Below are 19,856 nucleotides of genomic sequence, written 5' to 3'. Positions count from 1 at the left end.
TCCTCTTGTTCGATGGTTTGAGGAGTATATCTTCCAGAATCTGGGATTAAGATTTAGGAGCTCATTTTTATTCCACCTCCTTTCCTGAAAGTCTGTCTTGCAGAATTGACAAAAAATTAATCTTCACATTATTTCCTAATTATTTTGCAATTCTTTTTGTCAGTTCTTCTTGACCTGTTTTTCTCTTCCAGCTTTCCTGGACTATTGTATAGCACTCATAAATGATTAAATAAAAAATAATGGTAGTTATTAAGATTGATATGGTTTGGAATTGGTAAAATGTGCTTGGAAAAAAATCACAATAAAACAATGTTTTAATGTTTAAGTTTGGAATATTAACTGACATGAATGAATGCTATATAAATATTGTTCATGTTAACATAATGTTTATGAATGGAATCTTATTGTAAAGTGTTACTAAAGTTATATATATATATATATATATATATATATATATATATATATTGTTCTGTGAATGTGATTTTAAAGTCTAGATGATTCGGATTAACCCTTTAACTGCCATATCCTTTAAAACCTCACTGCCAGAGGGATATTGTGAATGCATGTGCCCGCTGGGCACAGTTTACCTGATGCCACCGGGGCTTGAGCCCGCCATCGCTGCTTGCAGCTATATTTATTATTCTTCTTCTTCTTCTTCTTCTCCCGAATGAATCGCATTTTTGAGGGCTTTAACATGCTCAAAAAGTCATGAAACTTTGCACACTCGTCAAACCTGGTGAAAATTTTCGTCTGATATAGGATTCAGAAGAGGGTGTGGCAAAATGGCTCGACAGCGCCACCTATACCAAGAAAATCAACAGCCTTCCAGCTATGTTTCACGTACATGCACGAAAATTGGCACACATATGTAACACACCAATACCTACAAAAAAGACTCTTGGAGCGAAATTCTAAACCCAACAGGAAGTCGGTTATTTTTAATATTATGAGCATATTTTGTGTAATTTTGGTCATTTCCATGTGTTGTATTTTAACGAACTCCTCCTAGAGAGTTCTTCAAATCAACACCAAATTTGGTATGCCTAATCTAAAGGCCTTTGCGATGTTAAATTGCGAAGATCCTGACTTTTCGTTAAAGGGCGTGTCCGTGGCGGCCTGGCGAATTTCGATGATTCGCCATGAAAAATGAAGTTGCTATAACTCACACATACAATGACCAATCTGCCCCAAACTTCACATGTTTGATGAGACTCCGAACCTGAACAGATTGACATGCCCATATTCAGTTATAGTCATAGCGCCACCTATTGGCAACAGGAAGTGACATATTTTACGCTGCGACGAACTACTCCTAGAAATTTTATGACATCAATGTCTTTTTTGTGGTCAGTCTAATCTAAAGGCCTGTGCGATGTTCAGTTGTGAAGATCTTGAGTTTTCGTTAAAAGGCTTGTTCATGGCGCCGCGACGAAGTTCGATGTCTCGCCATGCGAATAAAAGATGTTATAACTCAGGCATAAGATGTCCGATCTTCCCCAAACTTCACATGTGTGATAAGAGTCCTGGCCTGAACAGATCTTCAGGCCAATATTCCACCGGGTGTGGCAGAATGGCTCTATAGCGCCACCTATACACTTTAAACGGAGTGCGCCTCGAGCTATGTTTCACGTACATGTACAAAAATTGGTACACACATGTAACACTCCAATACCTACAAAAAAGTATCTTGGTACGAAATCCGGATCCCAACAGGAAGTCGGTTATTTTGAATTTTCCCTTCAAAATTTCTGTTGTTTTTGCCATTTTCAGGGGTTGTACTTTAACGAACTCCTCCTAGACATTTATTCAGATCAACACCAAACTTGGTCAGTGTAATCTAAAGCCCTTTGCGATAATAAATTGCGAAGGACTTGAGGTTTCGTTAAAGGGCGGGTCCATGGCGGCCTGACAAATTTCGATGTTTCGCCATGAAAAAGGAAGTTGCTGTAACTCAGACATACAATGTCCAATCTGCCCCAAACTTCACATGTTGGATAAGACTCTTGACCTGAACAGATCTACATGCCAATATTCAGTTATAGTCATAGCGCCACCTATTGGCAACAGGAAGTTACATATTTTACACTGCGACAAACTACTCCTTGAAATTTTATGACATCAATGTCTTTTTTGTGGTCAGTCTAATCTAAAGACCTGTGTGATGTTTAGTTGTGAAGATCTTGAGTTTTTGTTAAAAGGTGTGTCCATGGCGCCGTGATGAAGTTCAATGTCTCGCCATGGGAATAAAAGATGTTATAACTCAGGCATAAAATGTCCGATCTTGCCCAAACTTCACTTGTGTGATAAGGGTCCTGGCCTGGACAGATCTGAAGGCCAATATTCCATCGAGTGTGGCAAAATGGCTCAATAGCGCCACCTATACACTTTCAACGGAGTGCGTATACACTTTAAACGGAGTGCGCCTTGAGCTATGTTTCACCTACATGTACAAAAATCGGTACACACATGTAACACACCAATATCTACGAAAAAGTATCTTGGTACGAAGTCCGAATCCCAACAGGAAGTCAGTTATTTGGAATTTTCTATGCAAAATTAGTGTTGTTTTGGCCATTTTCAGGGGTTGTACTTTAACGAACTCCTCCTAGATATTTATTCAGATCAACACCAAACTTGGTCAGTGTAATCTAAAGCCTTTTGCGATCTTAAATTGCGAAGATCTTGAGGTTTCGTTAAAGGGCGTGTCCATGGCGGCCTGACAAATTTCATTGTTTCGCCATGAAATAGGATGTTGTTGTAACTCAGGCATAAAATGTCCAATCCTCCCCAAACCTCACATGTTCGATAAAAGTCCTGCCCTGAACACATCTGAAGGCCAATATTCCATTATAATGATAGCGCCACCTGCTGGCAACAGGAAGATTGGCACATATATGGAATAAACATTGATATATTCTACTTATATTTATGAGTTTAAACGCATATTTCTCACCGTTCACCTATTAACTAAAGCCACTCGCTGCCGGTGAGCCCGGGTGCGAGGGCCCGTTCATCGCTGCTTGCAGCTTTAATTCCTATTTGGCCTTGAGTATAATGAGCCCTAGAAAAGCAAAGTTTTTGTAAAAACCTAAGCCTTTGGCTGCCTGAGGTCAGAATCGCCTTGGAAACTTCTTGGTTTGTACAGTCCATCTACATTATTTTACTTGAGTTTTGGTGCCTCTGATGCTGCAGAGATGGAGATGCAAAGTTGTTGACCTTAGTTGCTGTGCTTATTTTATACATTAAAGGTCTCATGTTAGTTGCCCTCTTTTTATGTAATGTAATAGCAGTCCTGTTTTCTTCTCCTTGTTGTCGTCTTTGTTTTGCTTTATTTGATCAAAGATGGTTTAATCAGTGCACTAGTTAGTGCAAATAAACTTTATGTAGGTCATAGAATTGTAATGGGAAATTCCTGTTCTTTTGTTCTCATCATTTAACAATTGGCTGTTGTTTAGAAATAATTTGTGGGGGAGATGTTATAAACTTGGCATTTGGGGCAAAGCCATTTGACCATGTACTCCATTGTGCACTAGTATAAGAAGTTTGCTCATTGTCTGTATTCTCTGTGCAAAGAGATGTCTTGTGCCATGGTTACTGGCATAGAATTGAGCATTCCAATATTTTTCATACAGTTCTTATCTTTTGAAGTTCTGCTGGCTTTGATTCTTGCTTACAAACATTTTATGGTAATTTTGATCAAAGACTAAAGTCCAAAGTTAAGTTCAGCCATCCACATTCTGCAACCGTTTACGCACTGTGCGATGTCTGTGCGATGCAATGTTTTTGTCATCAGAAGTGTCTGCCGATGTCAGCAGAATGTTGAGACCGAGCGAGTCCACAAGGTGGTACTGCAAATGTGTCAAACTTGTCCATCCGTGCTCATCCGCGGTTGGTTATACCTCAAAAGCTCTGTGGAAATGGCGATGGGTGAGACGGAATGGTACACGGAAAAATAAGTATACCTACACCTTTAATGCAAACTGCAAAGGTCATGACATTTAAGTTGACTTCAATTCGTTCCAGTGGAATGTCACGGTGTTTGACTGTTTAATTAAATCATTAAGTATAGGTCATATGCAAGGAAAACAGTTGAATCAGAATATTACTTTGATTGTCCTATTGCTATCAGGTCTTATTAGTTGTAGCCTGTTCTTTAGGTTAGATTTTAACACCACATAAAGGTGTATGGGTATACAGTGGCACTGAACTGTGACCATAGCATTTTCACTAGAGTTCTTTGTTACTATGATGCATACCCTGTTGTGCCCTTGTCCAAATAAAGCAGCCTGTAAGTGAGAACTTTATCAGATCCTATTAGAGTGTTAGCTTCAGGCAAATGTAACTGTCAGTCATCTAGTTAAATGCAATTTGTGAAGTGAAAGGCTGCAAGACTAAAAGCATCTATTAAATGATGCAAGTGATCTTCTCATCTCTAATTCTCCCCTATGAGAACATGGAAGGAGGATCTAGGAAGCAACTGCATTAAGGGAGTGTAGGCTTGACCGAAGGAAATTGATTATCATCTTCTATTTCGGCCTAATGTGGTGGCTTACAAAACATTTTACCCATCCCCACTCCTACTCCCTTCATCACTCCCTACCAAAGTCAATTTCTCTCAGGTTAGATGTAGATGCATTAGATGATAAATGGTCCCAGTGGATTGGTTTTCTGGTGCTGCTTGAAATTGCTTTATGGTTTCATGCACACTAACCAAGACAGGAAGCTGGTCTGATAAGAACCTATTTTGTGCATTTGCTGTAAAAAATCTTGGAAGGTTCTAATGAAGTCGATAACTGCAGCTTGACACTCTCAACCAAATGTAAAATGGCGTGCAAAAATCTAAATTAAAATGGCAATGGGGCTTCACTGTTTTTCTAAACTGCTCACAATTTTTTTTTTCTGTCTCTCTTAGGGCAACTGGAATTTCTGCCCCTCAACCAGCTGTTACTTCAGCTACAGGAAGAACAGTAACCGGTACAACTACGTTGTCTTCTGCTGTTCCTAGAACAAGCCGCACTGCTACACAACAGCCTGTTAAACCCCTGGTTACAGCATTAGCTGCTCGGAAAGGTAGCGTATCATTCATTGTAATGTTTGCACTTGCATTATTTAAGGAAAAGACATTTTAATTATGTAATGTTTTCAAAATATCTATTTGTCATTTATAGATGCTGGAAAAACAAACACTACAGCACCTGCAAAAAAAACTGTTGCCTCAACAATATCCCGTCCAGCTGCCAGCAAGTCTTCAAATTCAGTGGCTTCAAAACCAGTTGCCACTACCAAACGGCCTCCAACTAGCATCAAATCACCTCAAACCAAACCAGATGACAAAAAATTTATACCAACACATAAGGTGCCTCCTAGTCCACGAAACCATCCTTCACGGACCGCAACAGGCAAGAGCACTGCAGCATCTTCCGGTCACAAACAAGCAGAGAGCATAGTTGGTGTTAAGCTTCAGCCACCTAAACCGACACAGTCTGTTTTGCCACTTGTCAAAAGAAAGCCTGATGATAAAGAACCTGCAAGAAAACCTGATGATGAAGTACCTGCAACAGAGCCTGTACTTCTTTCGACAGCAGCTGTAGCAACAGCTACAGCCATAGCCAGGGAAGAGCCCGTTTCAGAGCCTGAAGCTACTTCAACTCTAGAGAGCTCTCTGGATGTTCCAACCTCTTCTTTAGATGTACAGGAAAAGGTTGATGTGCAGGTCACTAATGACAGCTCCCAATGTGTGCTGGATGTATCTAACAATGAGCCAGAGGCTCAAGAGGCCTTATTAGAATCTGATCCTGTTGAAGTGGCTTGTCCGACATTGACTGTAGTCAAGGAGGGATCTGAAGAGCAGGTGTCTGGAAAAGATGATGAAAAGCATATTGCGGTTGTGGCACCAGTTGTACAGGAAGCAACTGAGCAGGAAATCTTAACTGCTTCACAGATCGATAACTCCGCTGCTACAATAGTGTCCACTGGTGTAGAGGTGGATGTAAAAGCTGAACAGATTAACAGTGACTGTTATGAAGATGTGGAAGAAGAAGAGAGGGAAGGCAGTCAACAAGTGTCTTTGTCAGAAATGAGTGGCACCCAGCCTACTGAAGAGTCTCGTCCTGGGTCAGCTGGGCTTGCTGGGTCCATTTGGCGTGCAGGGGCCTTGCTCTCTGAGCTTGACTCTGAGGATGTGAGTTGCAGTCAGCAGGGAGCATCAGAGCTAAGTGCTCCAGGCGTTCTGGAGGGCACTGAGAGCATGGATGATATAGGGGATGCAAGCCTTAAAGGAGCTGATGGTGAAGGTGCATCTGTTGGGTCCCCTGACTTTGAGAAGGTTTCTGATATTCTTACTAATGAAGATGATGATGATGATGGTGATGATCGAATCTGTGACATGGAGGTTGGGTCGGAAAGAGCAGAGGACTCTCATAGGCAGCATCATGACAATGAGGATGATGAAGATGTAGAGATGGCAAGTGAGGGCATTACTGAGAGTGGGCTTGAAAGTTATGGGAATGCAGATGAAGATGACTTGACCGAAGACTATAAATTAGACAACTTGAACCGAATCCAGCCTCCACCCATGGTTCCTTCTGCCCCTCTTGCAACCCAGTGGAACCAGTCTAGTTGCTTTGCTGATGCCTGGGCTCAGCCACCACATCCTGGCTCTACACTTCTTTCAAGTCCTTCGTCTGAATGTCGGCAAGCAGAACCAGAAACCCCAGCACAGACACCCATTCAAACAAGAATTGATGTTCACTCTGAAAGGGGCTCTCCATCAAACCTTTTGAAGTCTCCACCTTGCACCCCTCACCAAGCCCCAATACCTGCTGCAGTGGGGGATGTTAGCCCCAAACCAGGCTTGACACCCTCTCAAACCTGCAAGTTTCAGTCTGAGACTTCCAGTGACCCTGACCTAGCATCTGACAGTAACAGGGACAAAAGTATAGCAGAAGAGGTGAAACACAACAACTTTTCTAGTACTGAGACTCATTCTGAAGTGGAGCTCCAGCCAGAACCACTACACCCTGCCCCCACTGTATTGACAGACATGCAGGATCTAGGCATCCACATTGAATGTGCTGATGAGGAAAAAGAACCTGAAACTCTGCAAGCTGATGATCTACTGGGTGGTCCAGCAACTGCTTCATCATCTCCTTCATCAGCTACTGAGGATGAGGCAAGTGGCACAGAAGGTGAAATGCAGATCAGTGACCCTCAAACTGAACAATCTGGCACTGGGAATGCCTATGGAACAGCACATGTGGGACACAACCCGTCCGCTCTAGAGGAATGTGAAGAAATGGGTGGGGAGAATGAAGGTTGTGGTAGTGAGACCCCTCAGTCTGCTACTTCTGCTGCTTCCTATGGCTTTGACTACATGACCTCTAACTCCAATGCCCAGTCATCTGCCGAGAGTTGCAGCAAGAGTCCTGGCATCTTTTCTTTAGAAAATGAAGAGCAGCTCCCAGATGAGGCCAAGGATACATCTCTTCTTAAAGAGTTGACCCTGATACCTGCTACTGCATCTGGGGAAAAGATTGACCCTATTAAAAGCCAACATGGAGAGTTCCAGTCTCACCCAGAGCAGCAGTACATGCTATGTGGAGAGTCCAGTGAGCTGCCTGAGCCTGATTCAGTACCGGGAGCTGTACTCTTGGAGTCTGGTTTGATTAATTCTTCATCCCCACAGCACCTGGAAGAGGAACAAGATCTTGACAATCAGCATCCCTACTACTCCACTATATGTGAAAAGACTGATAGTCCCCTGGCAGGTAATGTATAGAGTGCACTTTAGAAATCCACCTTCCAGTGTATCTTGTTGATGTCATCTCTATATAAGGGTTTTAACTAGCTTGGGGTCTCCCTGTTGATGATGTCTTTTTTTATTCAGTTAGGAAAACATTAATTCAACAGTGCCACTTTCATGATATGATACAGCTATTAAAATTATGTTTGTAAGTATATGGCTTAGAACCTGTATGTGCAATAGCTACTACCATTTACACCAAAGGTGACTCTTTCTCAACTATTCTTTTTAAATTGTAATAATGGGTGTTGGTATGAACTGGCATGAAATTATTGGTTTGTGGACTCTTCAAATTGGCAGTTCAAAGTAACCACTAAAGAAAAATTTCATTTTTTTTTTTACTGAACAAATGTATAATCATTGCTTTTTGTCTTCTGTTGTCTACTAACTAAATACCAGTCTTCATCCCTTTTCCATCATTGCCATATCTTGTCCTCCTGTTTCTCTCTTCTGCACTTTAGGGTTTGCTAACCCCCTTACTTTTTTATGTCCTGTTTATTTGGAGTACTTAATGTCTTAGTGTTAAATAAAGGTTAGATATTTAACATGCTTCTGTCTTGATGTTTGGGTTTCAAGGTGATTTTCACTTGTTTTAATGCCCACTGTTCATCAATCATTATGGGCAGTTGCAAATTGGTCACATTTAAGTAGTCAAATAACAATGGAGATTTCAACGTTATATTCATTTGAGTTTAATATTAATAAGCAATGTAAAATGTTCTACTTAAGGCTGAGACACTAATTCAAGGTATATTTATTTTAAGGTTTCAGAGCACATTAAAGGTGCTGTAGGGAACTTTTGTAAAAAAAATATTTTTTACATATTTATTAAACCTGTCATTATGTACTGACAGTAGAATATGAGACAGATAATCTGTGAAAAAAATCAAGCTCCTCTGGCTCCTCCCAGTGGTCCTATTGCCATTTGCAGAAAGTCATGCGCTCCCGGTAAAAAACAACCAATCAGAGCTGCGGTCCCTAACTTTGTTTGTGTTCAAAATGTAGAAAAATGTATATAATAAGCGAGTACACCATGAATCCATTTTCCAAACTGTGTTTTTAGCTTGTCCTGAATCACTAGGGTGCACCTATAATAAGTGTTTATATTCAGACTATTTTAGATTGCTTCGGGGGTACCGCGGCGGAGTAACCCAGTACCTTTGTGATTCTTCATAGACATAAACAGAGAGAAGTAGCTCCGGCTACAATGTTCTTCCGCAAGACGCAAGCAGTTCTGTTTATTAACCGCTAGAGCGTCAAAAGTTCCCTACTGCAGCTTTAAGTCATTCTTTCCCCTTTACTTAAACCACTTGGTACTATGTTTGTTGTGGAATTATAAGTCTGTAACTCATTCTGAATTTTAAACTTGCACATATACACTAGCACACAAATGCATGTTGAACCTTCTGTAAGCGAACTTTGTAAAGAAAACAGGATACTTGCAGCAGAAGGAGAGTGTTGTTTTTTTTCTATGCCAGTATGTTCCTCCTCCTAGTATTCCCCCTTCCCTTTTGACCCCACCTATCCATCCGGAGGAAGAAAAACAAGATCTGGCTCCATCAACCTCCTGGATCTCACCCGCTCTCAAGGTGCTTTGTCCTCCACCTCCTTTTTTTCGTTCTTCATTTTTGTATACCGTTGCTTCTGGAGTAGACTCTGCACACCTTCCACTTTGGGACTAACTGGGTGCAGCTGCTTTAATCACTCTCATTATTAACAAGTTGAGCTGAAGCTATTTTGGAAGGACCTGGCTTGACATATTTACCTGAAGTAAATGGACTTCAGTAAATCCCAATGCTGGGTGGTTCTTTATCCCCAAACTGGACTTGCTTTGCACAATGCTCTTTTCTTTTATTTTCCTCTAGGCATGCTCACCTCACCAAAGAAATATGCTGTACACTGGGGTGGCTTATGTGTAAAGCATGTTTTATTTTTTACGCATGGGTCTATTGATGGGTCATGTATTCTCATTGTTAAAAAAAAATACCTGTATGCTGTATTGTACCATGCATGGTGAGCGCTCACTTTGCATGTGCTCAGCTTGTCACTTTAAGGGAGATTGTTTACCTCATCTGCTTTTTATATCTTTGATTTTATTTGCTCTTTACAATAGTTACGCGTTTACTGCATATACAGGGTTTTATTGCAAAAATATCTTCACAAAATATTTTTGAATGTCACCAAGGTGCAAAATTAGTAGTTGTTAATTCCTTCACCACTAAATCATTTAATTGTATATTTGACCATTTTGTTTCCCACAATGCTTTTTTTTCTGCTTCACCACATTCTGCAGTTTTTGACATTTGTTTTATTGTATTCTGCTTCACCCTCCTTTTTAACATGTATTGGACCCTTTGTTTCATTTACAGAAAGTAACTCCCACTTTCCACCACAACCAAGTGACTTGCTGTCCATCCAAATGACGATGTCATCCAAACTTCGTCTCCAGCCACGTGCAACGAGTGTGACCCAACCAACACGGCTCCCCACTGACCTCCCTCCCAGAACACCAAATGTGGTGTCAAACACACAGCTCCGATGTCTAGAGCAACACCAACATCACCTTCATGAGATCCAGCAACGGCAGGAGAAGCGTAATCGAGAACAAGCGAGACAAGAAGACTCAAAAGAGGAGAAACCAGCAAGGAATGAGAGAAAGCAGCAGGAGGAAGAACAGAGGAGACATTTACTTGAGTTGCAACTTAAGCAGCAAGAGCAAGAACTTAAGCAGCGACAGCAGATCATGCAGTGGCAACAAGAACTTGAACAACAGCAGCAGCAAAATCACAAGGTCCATACACCAGTCGTCCTCTCTCCTTCATCAGGTCTCACCACCATCTATGAAACTGTGGAAACGAGTGACTCAGAAGACGAAGTGGATGAGGACGTAGAAGATAGAAGCTCTTTTAATGTGTGCCCTGAAAAAGACTTGCAAACATGCACTGAAGAAAATGACTCTGCTGATCGTTACTCACAATGCACAACACCTTCCATGGGGTCCATTATTCAGGGTCCACATCAAGAACTCCAGGAGGCAGACCCTGCAGCTGATCATGACAGTCCTTCTCCCTTGGGATCTCCTGAATGGCCTCTGGAGTTTGACTGGGGCAAGAAGGTGGACATTGTCCAGCAGCTTATCAATCAGACATTACTGCTTGCAGGTGATGGTTGCTCGCCCCTACTTCTGCTACCTGGAGGAGCAGGTGGGACACTCAGCCCCCTCGAAAGCAGCCTGTGGCCCAACTTGTTGCCACCTCTGACACCCCCTTCAGCCACCGTGACGTCTGTGAGCAGCTTCTCACCTGAGGCTTCAGGCAGCTCTGCTCAGGGTGAGTGGACCGTTGTAGAGCTGGAGACACACCACTAAGGAAAGTTGAATAAAATGCCTGCCAAATATGAACTTTTGGTCTCAAAGACTAGAGATCAAGGTCTACCAGTTGGGAAGCACATGTTGTAGCCTTAGAGAATAGAGCATTCTTTTGATAAAATCTTACTTGAGATGTAGTCATGGATATGACTGGTTCATCCATTTTTACTCTGCAGCATTTCAGCAAGTGTTGTTCGAGTAGAAAATTGTGTGAACCTGATACTGCATAACAGTGTGCTGGACTATCACCATCTTTCTCGTTCTTTGATTTTTGAGAGTTATTCTAGTGCTGTGAGCTTTCATTTTCACTTCCCACCCATCCAAAAGAAATGGAACACAATAGTCCATGCTTTTATGCCACTGATACAGCCTCTCTGCCAAATTGGTCAGCCATAAATGACCTGCCCTCATGCAAAAAGGCCATTTCCATAAGGTTTAATGGAGATTTCTTGCTGGCTTGAACTACATATATTTATCTCTTAGTCATTGAGCAGGCGGCAAAATGCCAACTCTATGATTGAGCAAGTTAAAACAAAATGGGTTCCTTTCTCTGAAGACTTGGAGCAGAAGATCTGTGAACAAGATAAAGACTTGAGATAAATTGAAACGTAGGGTTTAGAATTCAGATCAAGCTGGCATTTTTTTCTTGTGCTATTCTGATAACAAAACTTCTGTTTGACACAAGATTTGTAGGATTAACTACAGAGTGAAGTAGAGTATGTTGAAGTAAATTTGCTGTAAATGTAAAATGTTAGTTGTTCCAAATTAAATGTTTAATTTAAGTGATAACTGTGATGACTATATAATAGATAATATATTTTTTTTCCAAAGCATACACAGCTATCCAAAATTGTAAACTGATTTGGTTCAAAGATATATATAAATATATATAAAATCCTTATTATAAAGAAGCTTGACAAATGATGTTCAAAGTAATGTTTTTTTCCCCCTTCAAGTATACGCAATGCTTTAACCTTTGAAAAATAGCTGACACCAGAAACTTTACTATTCTAGATTTAATGTGTTACAGGGATTTTTAATTTATATTAATTATATTTTTAACAACACAGGAAAAACTGTGCAGCTACATCAAATGAAATCAAATCTTTACTGTGAACCTTCTGAACACTGTGCCTCCCTTACCTCCGAACTATATGATTATTATCTATTTGTGGAACAAGGAGCAGCTCTCATAACTGCACTTATGCAGTTTAAATGAAGTTTTCTGGTTTGTTGTGCCTGAGATTAACTCCCACATTAGAAGGACTCTTTGCTAAATAAGCACAGTCATACACTGTCACAATCTCCCAAATGTTTACTGTCCCTACTTTCGGTTTGAGTTAACTGTTTAGTCCTGTCTAGTATGAGGAGTTTTTTTTTTTTTACTTTGTATATTTCCCTTCCTTTAAAAAACAAATTGAAAAAAAAAAAAGTTCTGAATTGTTGAAACACAGAAAGAATTAAAAATGTAATTCAATGGGTCACATAATGAGTAGGTCTGTTCACCCAAATTTAACATATAATACTTATGAAAAAAAATCCAATGTTATATTGATGTTTGTGACTCTGGTGAGGAGTTTTGTCTATCACATATCTTGATTGAATGAATTGACTGATCTCGGCCCAGTGGAATGTTTGATCACAATTTGATTATTGGAGCTAGAGTTGTTCCGATTCCGATACTAGTATCGGAAATATCTCCGATACCACAACAAATTCTGGCATCGGCATCGGCGAGTACATGAACCCATATACCGATCCGATACCATTTTCTTAAAAAAGACCTAGTTATGACCGCAAGCTTTGCCTAACCGCTGCACGGTTCTTCTTCGCTGCTCAAAATGCATTGAAAACACAGGAAGTTGTGCTGTGTTGCCACAAGCAACCCCTGTTTAGAGCAGCGAAGAAGAAATGAAAACGCGTTAGCAGCCCTTATCTATATATGACTGGATCACTCATCACATTCTAAACTGCCAAAAGACAGTGAAGCCGCTACTATATTATAGATCAGTGGTTAGCAGTATGTCTCTGTAGTACCGGTAGTTACAGACTCTCGAGTATATTCAGTACCGGCAACTGCGTTCAGTCGCTTCCGTGTAAGTCAAAACGCAGGGCTCCAGACAGTAGCCGAATATATACTAGTGTCTGTGAATATTAAACTGCAAAATACTATTTAAATATTACTCCCGCAAAATCTACATCTCTGTGGGTGACTGGCACAGATGCGCGAGAGCTCGCTGTTTTGTAGTCTCTGCTGTGTGTCATGAGGACACGAACGCATAAACCGTCACTTCATGAGAATTTACCGTTTCATTTGAGAATACTGTCATATCATAAACACAGACACTCAAAGATCTTCATGGCAGCCCATTAAAATAAATGTTTGGTTTACATGAGTAAATTGACAATATATAAAGCTACTGTTGTAGCCTACAGTAATAATAATACATCTCTATAATAATAATAATTATGCCTAGATGGTTGCTTGTTTTTTACTTGTTTTTTACTTGTTAGAGATTATCTGATTAATAGATCTTTTTTTATATTCCTAGACTTATTTGTTGCAGTTTTTTTATACAGTTATATTGTAAAACTTAAATACCTTTTTTAGTTTGCGGTGTTAGATTTTTGGCTGCATTTGAAGTTCTTTTTTGCATAAGAAAATAAATAATACTGTCAAATTCATGTTAGATAATAAAAATACTGTAATAAATACAGTAGTTCACCATGTATTTGTTCATGTTTTATTGAGGGATCTGTCTGAAGCACACCATAAAAAAATTCTAGCAATTTACACAGGGCTAGTAGTATATACAGCTGTATATACAGATATACACCCAGGTATCGGACCAGTACTCGGTATCGGCCGATACCCTGAGCCCAGGTATCGGAATCGGTATCGGGAAGAGAAAAAGGGTATCGGAACATCTCTAATTGGAGCCCCTATTGTCTGTTTTGTCATATGTGATGGTACGTGTTATTTTAAAGGAGCAATGATAAAGTCAGTTTACTGTATTATGAAGAGATTACAATTTTAATTGTATTTGTACTCTACCGGTGTACTTCCAATTTGTCCAGTGATGTGAAGTAGTTAGAGACTATATAGTACTGTGTTTGACACTGTAAAGGTAGAAGAATTTATTTAAATGATACTTTTTTTTTTTTTTTTAAGTAAATATCAAAGCAACCGCTTTACATTATAATCAGGGAACACAGGAATTTCAGGTAGATTTTTTGACTTTCACTGTATTTTGGCTACACTACTGATAAATAACTTGACATATCACCATTACAAATACCAAACAGGGAAAGCTACTGCATAGACACACAAACCAGCAGTAAAAAATGCACTGAAAATAACTTCATAGCTTTGACTGGGCTTGATATATGAAGGAATACAATAATAATGCTCTGCCCTCTTCACTGATCTTTACCATGTTTGCAAAGACACGACTGCTTATGTGTGGTACATATTCCAGCTTTTATTGTGTATATTTTTGTAATTTATTGTTTTGAAAGGAAGGATTGTTTTATTTCTTTGTTTTATAGAGAAAAGTAGGCTGCCAACAGGTTTTATTTCTGGACTTTGTAACAAACAACTTGGACGGCCTCTGTATTTTAATGTTTTTGTGAAAATAAAATTGGTTTGACATTTCATCTTGAACTTTTACTCTGTTTAATGAGTTTGCCATCACTGGTGTAAATTATTTACTACATAACAAACCAATTACAACCCAAGAAACCATACTGGTTATAAAAAAAAAAAAGTATAGACTGAATGCACTCTAAGTCACTTTGGATAAAAGCGTCTGCTACATGATTAAATGTAACAAACCATCATGACTGAACATCACCCACAATAACAGCCATGAACTATAAAAGCAATGTTTGAAGGGTTGTAAAAATTTAGGGATATAAGATTTTTAACTTCTATCTGTACTCACCTGATTTCAACTAAAATGAATGGGTGAGGTCCTTTTCGAGCACCAAGTCATGTTTTCATGATAAATGTATCATCTGTTTCCTGAGACAGCAGCTCCCCCATAAGGCAGTCTGTGGCATTGCAGGATAAGGGCCCCTCAACTCCCAGACAAAACAGCTGCTTATAATGACCACAAGGAACGGAACACAGCACCCTACAAAATATATTGTGACATATTTACAATGCATTTTTACATAGTTATATATTTCTTTATAGTTGAACTCAAAATCTCTAATCAGACGAGTGCTCAACCCTGATTAGCTTCAATTTCTGTTGACTTTTTTTTTGTTGTTGTGGAAAGCAGAAACTGTAGCTCCATCTTTTCCTTTTGAAACCAACTGTAGTTAATGGGGTGGGATTGGCGCAGTGGATAAGACGCATGCCTTTGGTGTGAGAGACCCGGGTTCAAATCCACTGTGAAGCACCACAGTGTTGTGAGCAAGACACTTAACCCCTAGTTGCTCCAGAAGTGTGCGACCTCTGACATATATAGCAATTGTAAGTTGCTTTGGATAAAAGCGTCAGCTAAATGAATAAATGTAATGAAATGTAAACGTACATTACCAATCAGTAATGCCCTCTGGATCAGGGTGCATCTGGACCCACTGGCCAATAGACCAAATTCTCTCTACTGTACTCTCTCTCTCAGTTTCTCTATTTTTTCCCTCGCACATTCTTTCTCCATCCTTATCATTTGCTGCCTCAATGACATTCTCACAGCACAGGAAGTAACTGTAGGAAATGGATGTTGTAAAGAGGAAGATATAAGCATATCCCATCAAGTATGGATGTTTCCCTCTTCATCTATCATCTGCTAAATGTTGTTTGGTTGGAAAATTATTACAGCGCCATGCATCCTATTTGCTGAATGAAAAAAATTCAATTTTACTCTAGCACATCAAACTTTATCACAAAATATGGTGCATTTCATAGCATTTTTGCTTTCAAAGATGTTTCCTAACTTCTTCTAAGCTAGATCATAACTATTTGTTCAATTCTCAGCCAATTTGTACATATCTGAATTTCATGCCTAATTCCCATTTCCAATTATTCTCCTACTTGGCAAATTGTAAATTACACTACACATTTTGAATACTTTTTTTTTTTTTTGCCTGATTTTATTTATTTTTTGTTAATTACATTAAAACTGATAGCAGATATACATAGCTGTTACAATATAAAAAAAAAAGAAAAGAAAAATCTGTATGTGATACAAAGTTTCAGCAGAACCAAAATTAGGTAATATTAGGCCTTTTTTTAATGCTGTGTTATTAACTAATAATACAAATTTATTATGAATAATAAATACAAAAAATGTTTTTCTTTTTTTACAAAGAAATGGGAAAATCCCTGCTTCTATGATTGGTTTGTAGCTCAGTGGATCAGATTCTGCAGCAACACCAGCTGTTTCAGACAAGAACACAGTTGCTGAGAAAACTGCTAAAGCTGTGATGGGATACAAACACAGTAAATATGTGGGTTCCTGCAGTTCGTGTTCACCTACAGTGCGGTGTTAGATGTGCAGAATAAATCAGTTTTTCACCTGTGTGTGTATATTATGTGGAGAGATTTTTTCATCCATCATTCTCTTATCCTGACAGGATTAAGAATTTCCTGCACCTTCGACTGAGAAAATCGAACGAGGGCGCCATTGCACTGACTTCTGTGAACAACAGCACTATTTTGTGTATTAGGGTGTGGGGTTCGGGGAATAATTACTTTTCCTTCATCCTAACCTTCAAAAGTCTGTGCACTCGTTCCTACTTCTGTCAGAGACTGGGCTGCTTCATTTATTTTTCGTATAGTGAAAACTTTAACCACCCATGCTCTTTGTTAGCAATGACTTAATAAATCCAGCATTAAACAACGAAATAATAAACTCTAAAAGAGATTTTTTTTGGCGAAAATACATTTTAAAGTAATGACGACTATCTTTGCAAACACAATGGATAATCGCCTGTAAACACGTGTGGTACACGTGACACCATTACTAAAGAGACAAGGAAGATTAACCTTATTATGTTTTTTTTTTTTTTTTTAAATATGTCGTACCTGCAATTTCACAAACTTTGACGGCTAATTGCTGACTTTGTAATAACTTAATAAATAAGGTTAAATGTGGCAAACTGTCTTGGTTGAGTAGACTTGATTATATAACCATATTTGCATTTCCTCGTCCTTTGTAGTTAGACCTGCCATGACCATATTTGGGTTTCCTCAACCGTTGGAAGGTCACTCGATATGACCATATTTGTATTTCCTATTCTGATCCTGCTCGGACCACGAAAACAGGTCGACCAATAAGAGTAAAGGTAGAGTATGTAAAAGTTTTTGTTATACCTAAAGTCTTTTCACTGCCTACATATATATATATATATATATATATATATATATATATATATATATATATATATATATATATATATATATATATATATATATATATATATATATATATATATATAATTTTCATAAAATGTTCATCCAATCATTTCATGAGGTCTGAATGCAATGATAGGATGTACTACTCCGGTCAACTTGTTTATTTGTATTCCTCCATGGAGCCAATAGCCAGCGTGTTAGTATTGTTGCAACCCTCTGAAGATTTGTATCGTTTAACCATGTTATTAATAATATGAAAATATGAATATTTTTTAATTGTTTCAATAATTAATTAATGTACGTTATAAAAAATTCAACAACATTGTCAAATTTTGCATTACTATGAAGCCTGGGGCCTGTATCATGAAGCCGAATTAGCTAGCCAGGTGTAAATTTCAGAATAGTTTGCACCAATCCTGGGTTTTAGGTACCTTGGCTTTTAGCAGAATGCCATAGTAACTTAAACTCCACAGCTAATCTGCTCCAGGGCAGATTATGTTCTAGGTAAGAGATCTCAAACTGAAATTGGACAAATCAGATGTGAGCAATGTGACACATGTCTGACCTTATCTACCACGACTTCATCGGCTCAGACGTCAGGAATAAATGACAACTGCTATGTTCATTATTACATCTACCAAGAGAACACCTCAGTAGCTTGGAAGACATTCTTGTCTACATCTGCTCCAGAGGTGAAACAATGACAGACTGATGACAGCTGACTCAGGGTGGGTCTAAGGTAAGACACCAGTCCACTCTGTGCTGAAACACTACTGTCAATCAAACTAACATGGGAGTGGCCTGTCTGTGTGACATCACACAGAAGGGCATCTGAGATCGGCTTGATTTGAGAAAGGGGTAAAGATTTTAGTTGATATAAAAAAACGAAAACAAAAAAACACTGGGTGGATTTTTATCATTATAGGGTGGTTGTGTACACACACTGCCAACCCACATTTCAGTTCAAACAATTTGTAAAAGTGCATGTAGCATTCGATGACCCCTTAAAGAGAAAGTTAAGGATGGTCACACACAATGACAATAGTATCAAATTTAAGATATTTACAATATAGTTTTTAGTAAATTTGGTATAAGCTGAATTTAAATACTTTTAAATGCTTAAGGTAACATTTTATTTTAATCCTCTGGTGCCCTTCGGTCACTTTTGGATGAAAAAAAAAATCTGTTTTGATTATTTAAAAGTCACAGATTCATCAGAAAGGTATGAACCAGACTAAGTGGTCGTTCAACAAAATATTCACACTTGTGGTCGTCCTTCAAAAATTACAGACAGGAAATTAATCGACAAAAACATAAATATTTTAACAACTTTTGTGAGTACAATCTACAAATCTGATACAATACAGAAAAAAGTGCACAGCAGTTACAGGGTGAAACTCTAAAACATCAACAGTGCAAAACCAACACACTCACACACACATGCATACACACACCTATGAACTGGTGTGACTTTAACACACCAAATATATAAAATAAAAGCAATAATTCAACTATAAAGCAGTAAAAAAAAGTGGACTACACTCTAAAATATCAAGAGTGCAAAACAGACACAAACACTCAAACACACACACACACACACACACACACAAATATACACACTCAAATGAATTGATATGCTTCTCTCTGTTCAGGTTTGACTGTAGTAATAATTATTCAAAAACTGATGCTTCAAATAAAAAAAAAAAAAAAAAAAGACAACCTTTGAGATGTCTTTGTGAATTATCTAAATGTATATCCAAACAATACAACCCACAACTTAATAAAAAAGCCTTTTATATAGAGCTATATGTATATGGCAATCTATGGGCTAAACCATGGAATTACAGAGGTTTTTCTTATTTTACTCCTACCTGATTCCTCTAACTGGGTTCAGAAATTGGATTTAAAATGGATTGACTCTATTTTAACATGAAATTCTGCATTCACTGAAAAGAAATATAATATAACACACACACACACACACACACACACACACATAATTATTGCATACATATTAAATAATGCCATGAAAGTATCTCAAAATGCAAAATAAAAAATATTATTTGAACAAAAATATATTTCATTTATTTAAAAAAAGTTACATTTTAGGTGTCTGGTCACGATTGACAATGAAGATCAGAAGTGTGACTCCCAAATAAGGAGCAGCAGAGGGTTAAAAACACATTTGTTAACCACATATATTTTGCAGTGCGAATCAACAGTTTTAAATGATGTCTGCCACGAGACACTGATGAAACCAAATTCGTTTGCTTGTGGTCACGTGACCATCAGGAGCGCGCAGCCGGCATACAGGCTGCGTCCAC

The 19,856-nt window shown here is 38.6% G+C and overlaps 1 protein-coding gene across 2 annotated transcripts in view; it reads left to right on the top strand.

Annotated features, from left to right (window-relative positions):
* The window catches only part of LOC128018796 (protein piccolo), a 34,611-nt gene extending 19,779 nt beyond the window's left edge, over positions 1–14,832 (top strand). For both annotated transcript variants that reach the window (XM_052604559.1, XM_052604569.1), the window contains 3 exons: positions 4,913–5,070; positions 5,169–7,766; positions 10,171–14,832. In XM_052604559.1, coding sequence (XP_052460519.1) covers positions 4,913–5,070; positions 5,169–7,766; positions 10,171–11,168 — 3,754 coding nt within the window. In that variant the 3' untranslated portion in view covers positions 11,169–14,832. The remainder of the gene's footprint in view (positions 1–4,912; positions 5,071–5,168; positions 7,767–10,170) is intronic.
* Positions 14,833–19,856: the final 5,024 nt, after the last annotated feature.

The sequence above is a fragment of the Carassius gibelio genome, chromosome A1 (genome assembly GCF_023724105.1).
Source record: "Carassius gibelio isolate Cgi1373 ecotype wild population from Czech Republic chromosome A1, carGib1.2-hapl.c, whole genome shotgun sequence".
Classification (NCBI taxonomy): Eukaryota; Metazoa; Chordata; class Actinopteri; order Cypriniformes; family Cyprinidae; genus Carassius; species Carassius gibelio.
The sequence above is the reverse complement of the archived record's forward strand: the minus strand, read 5'-3'. Positions and strand labels throughout refer to the sequence as shown.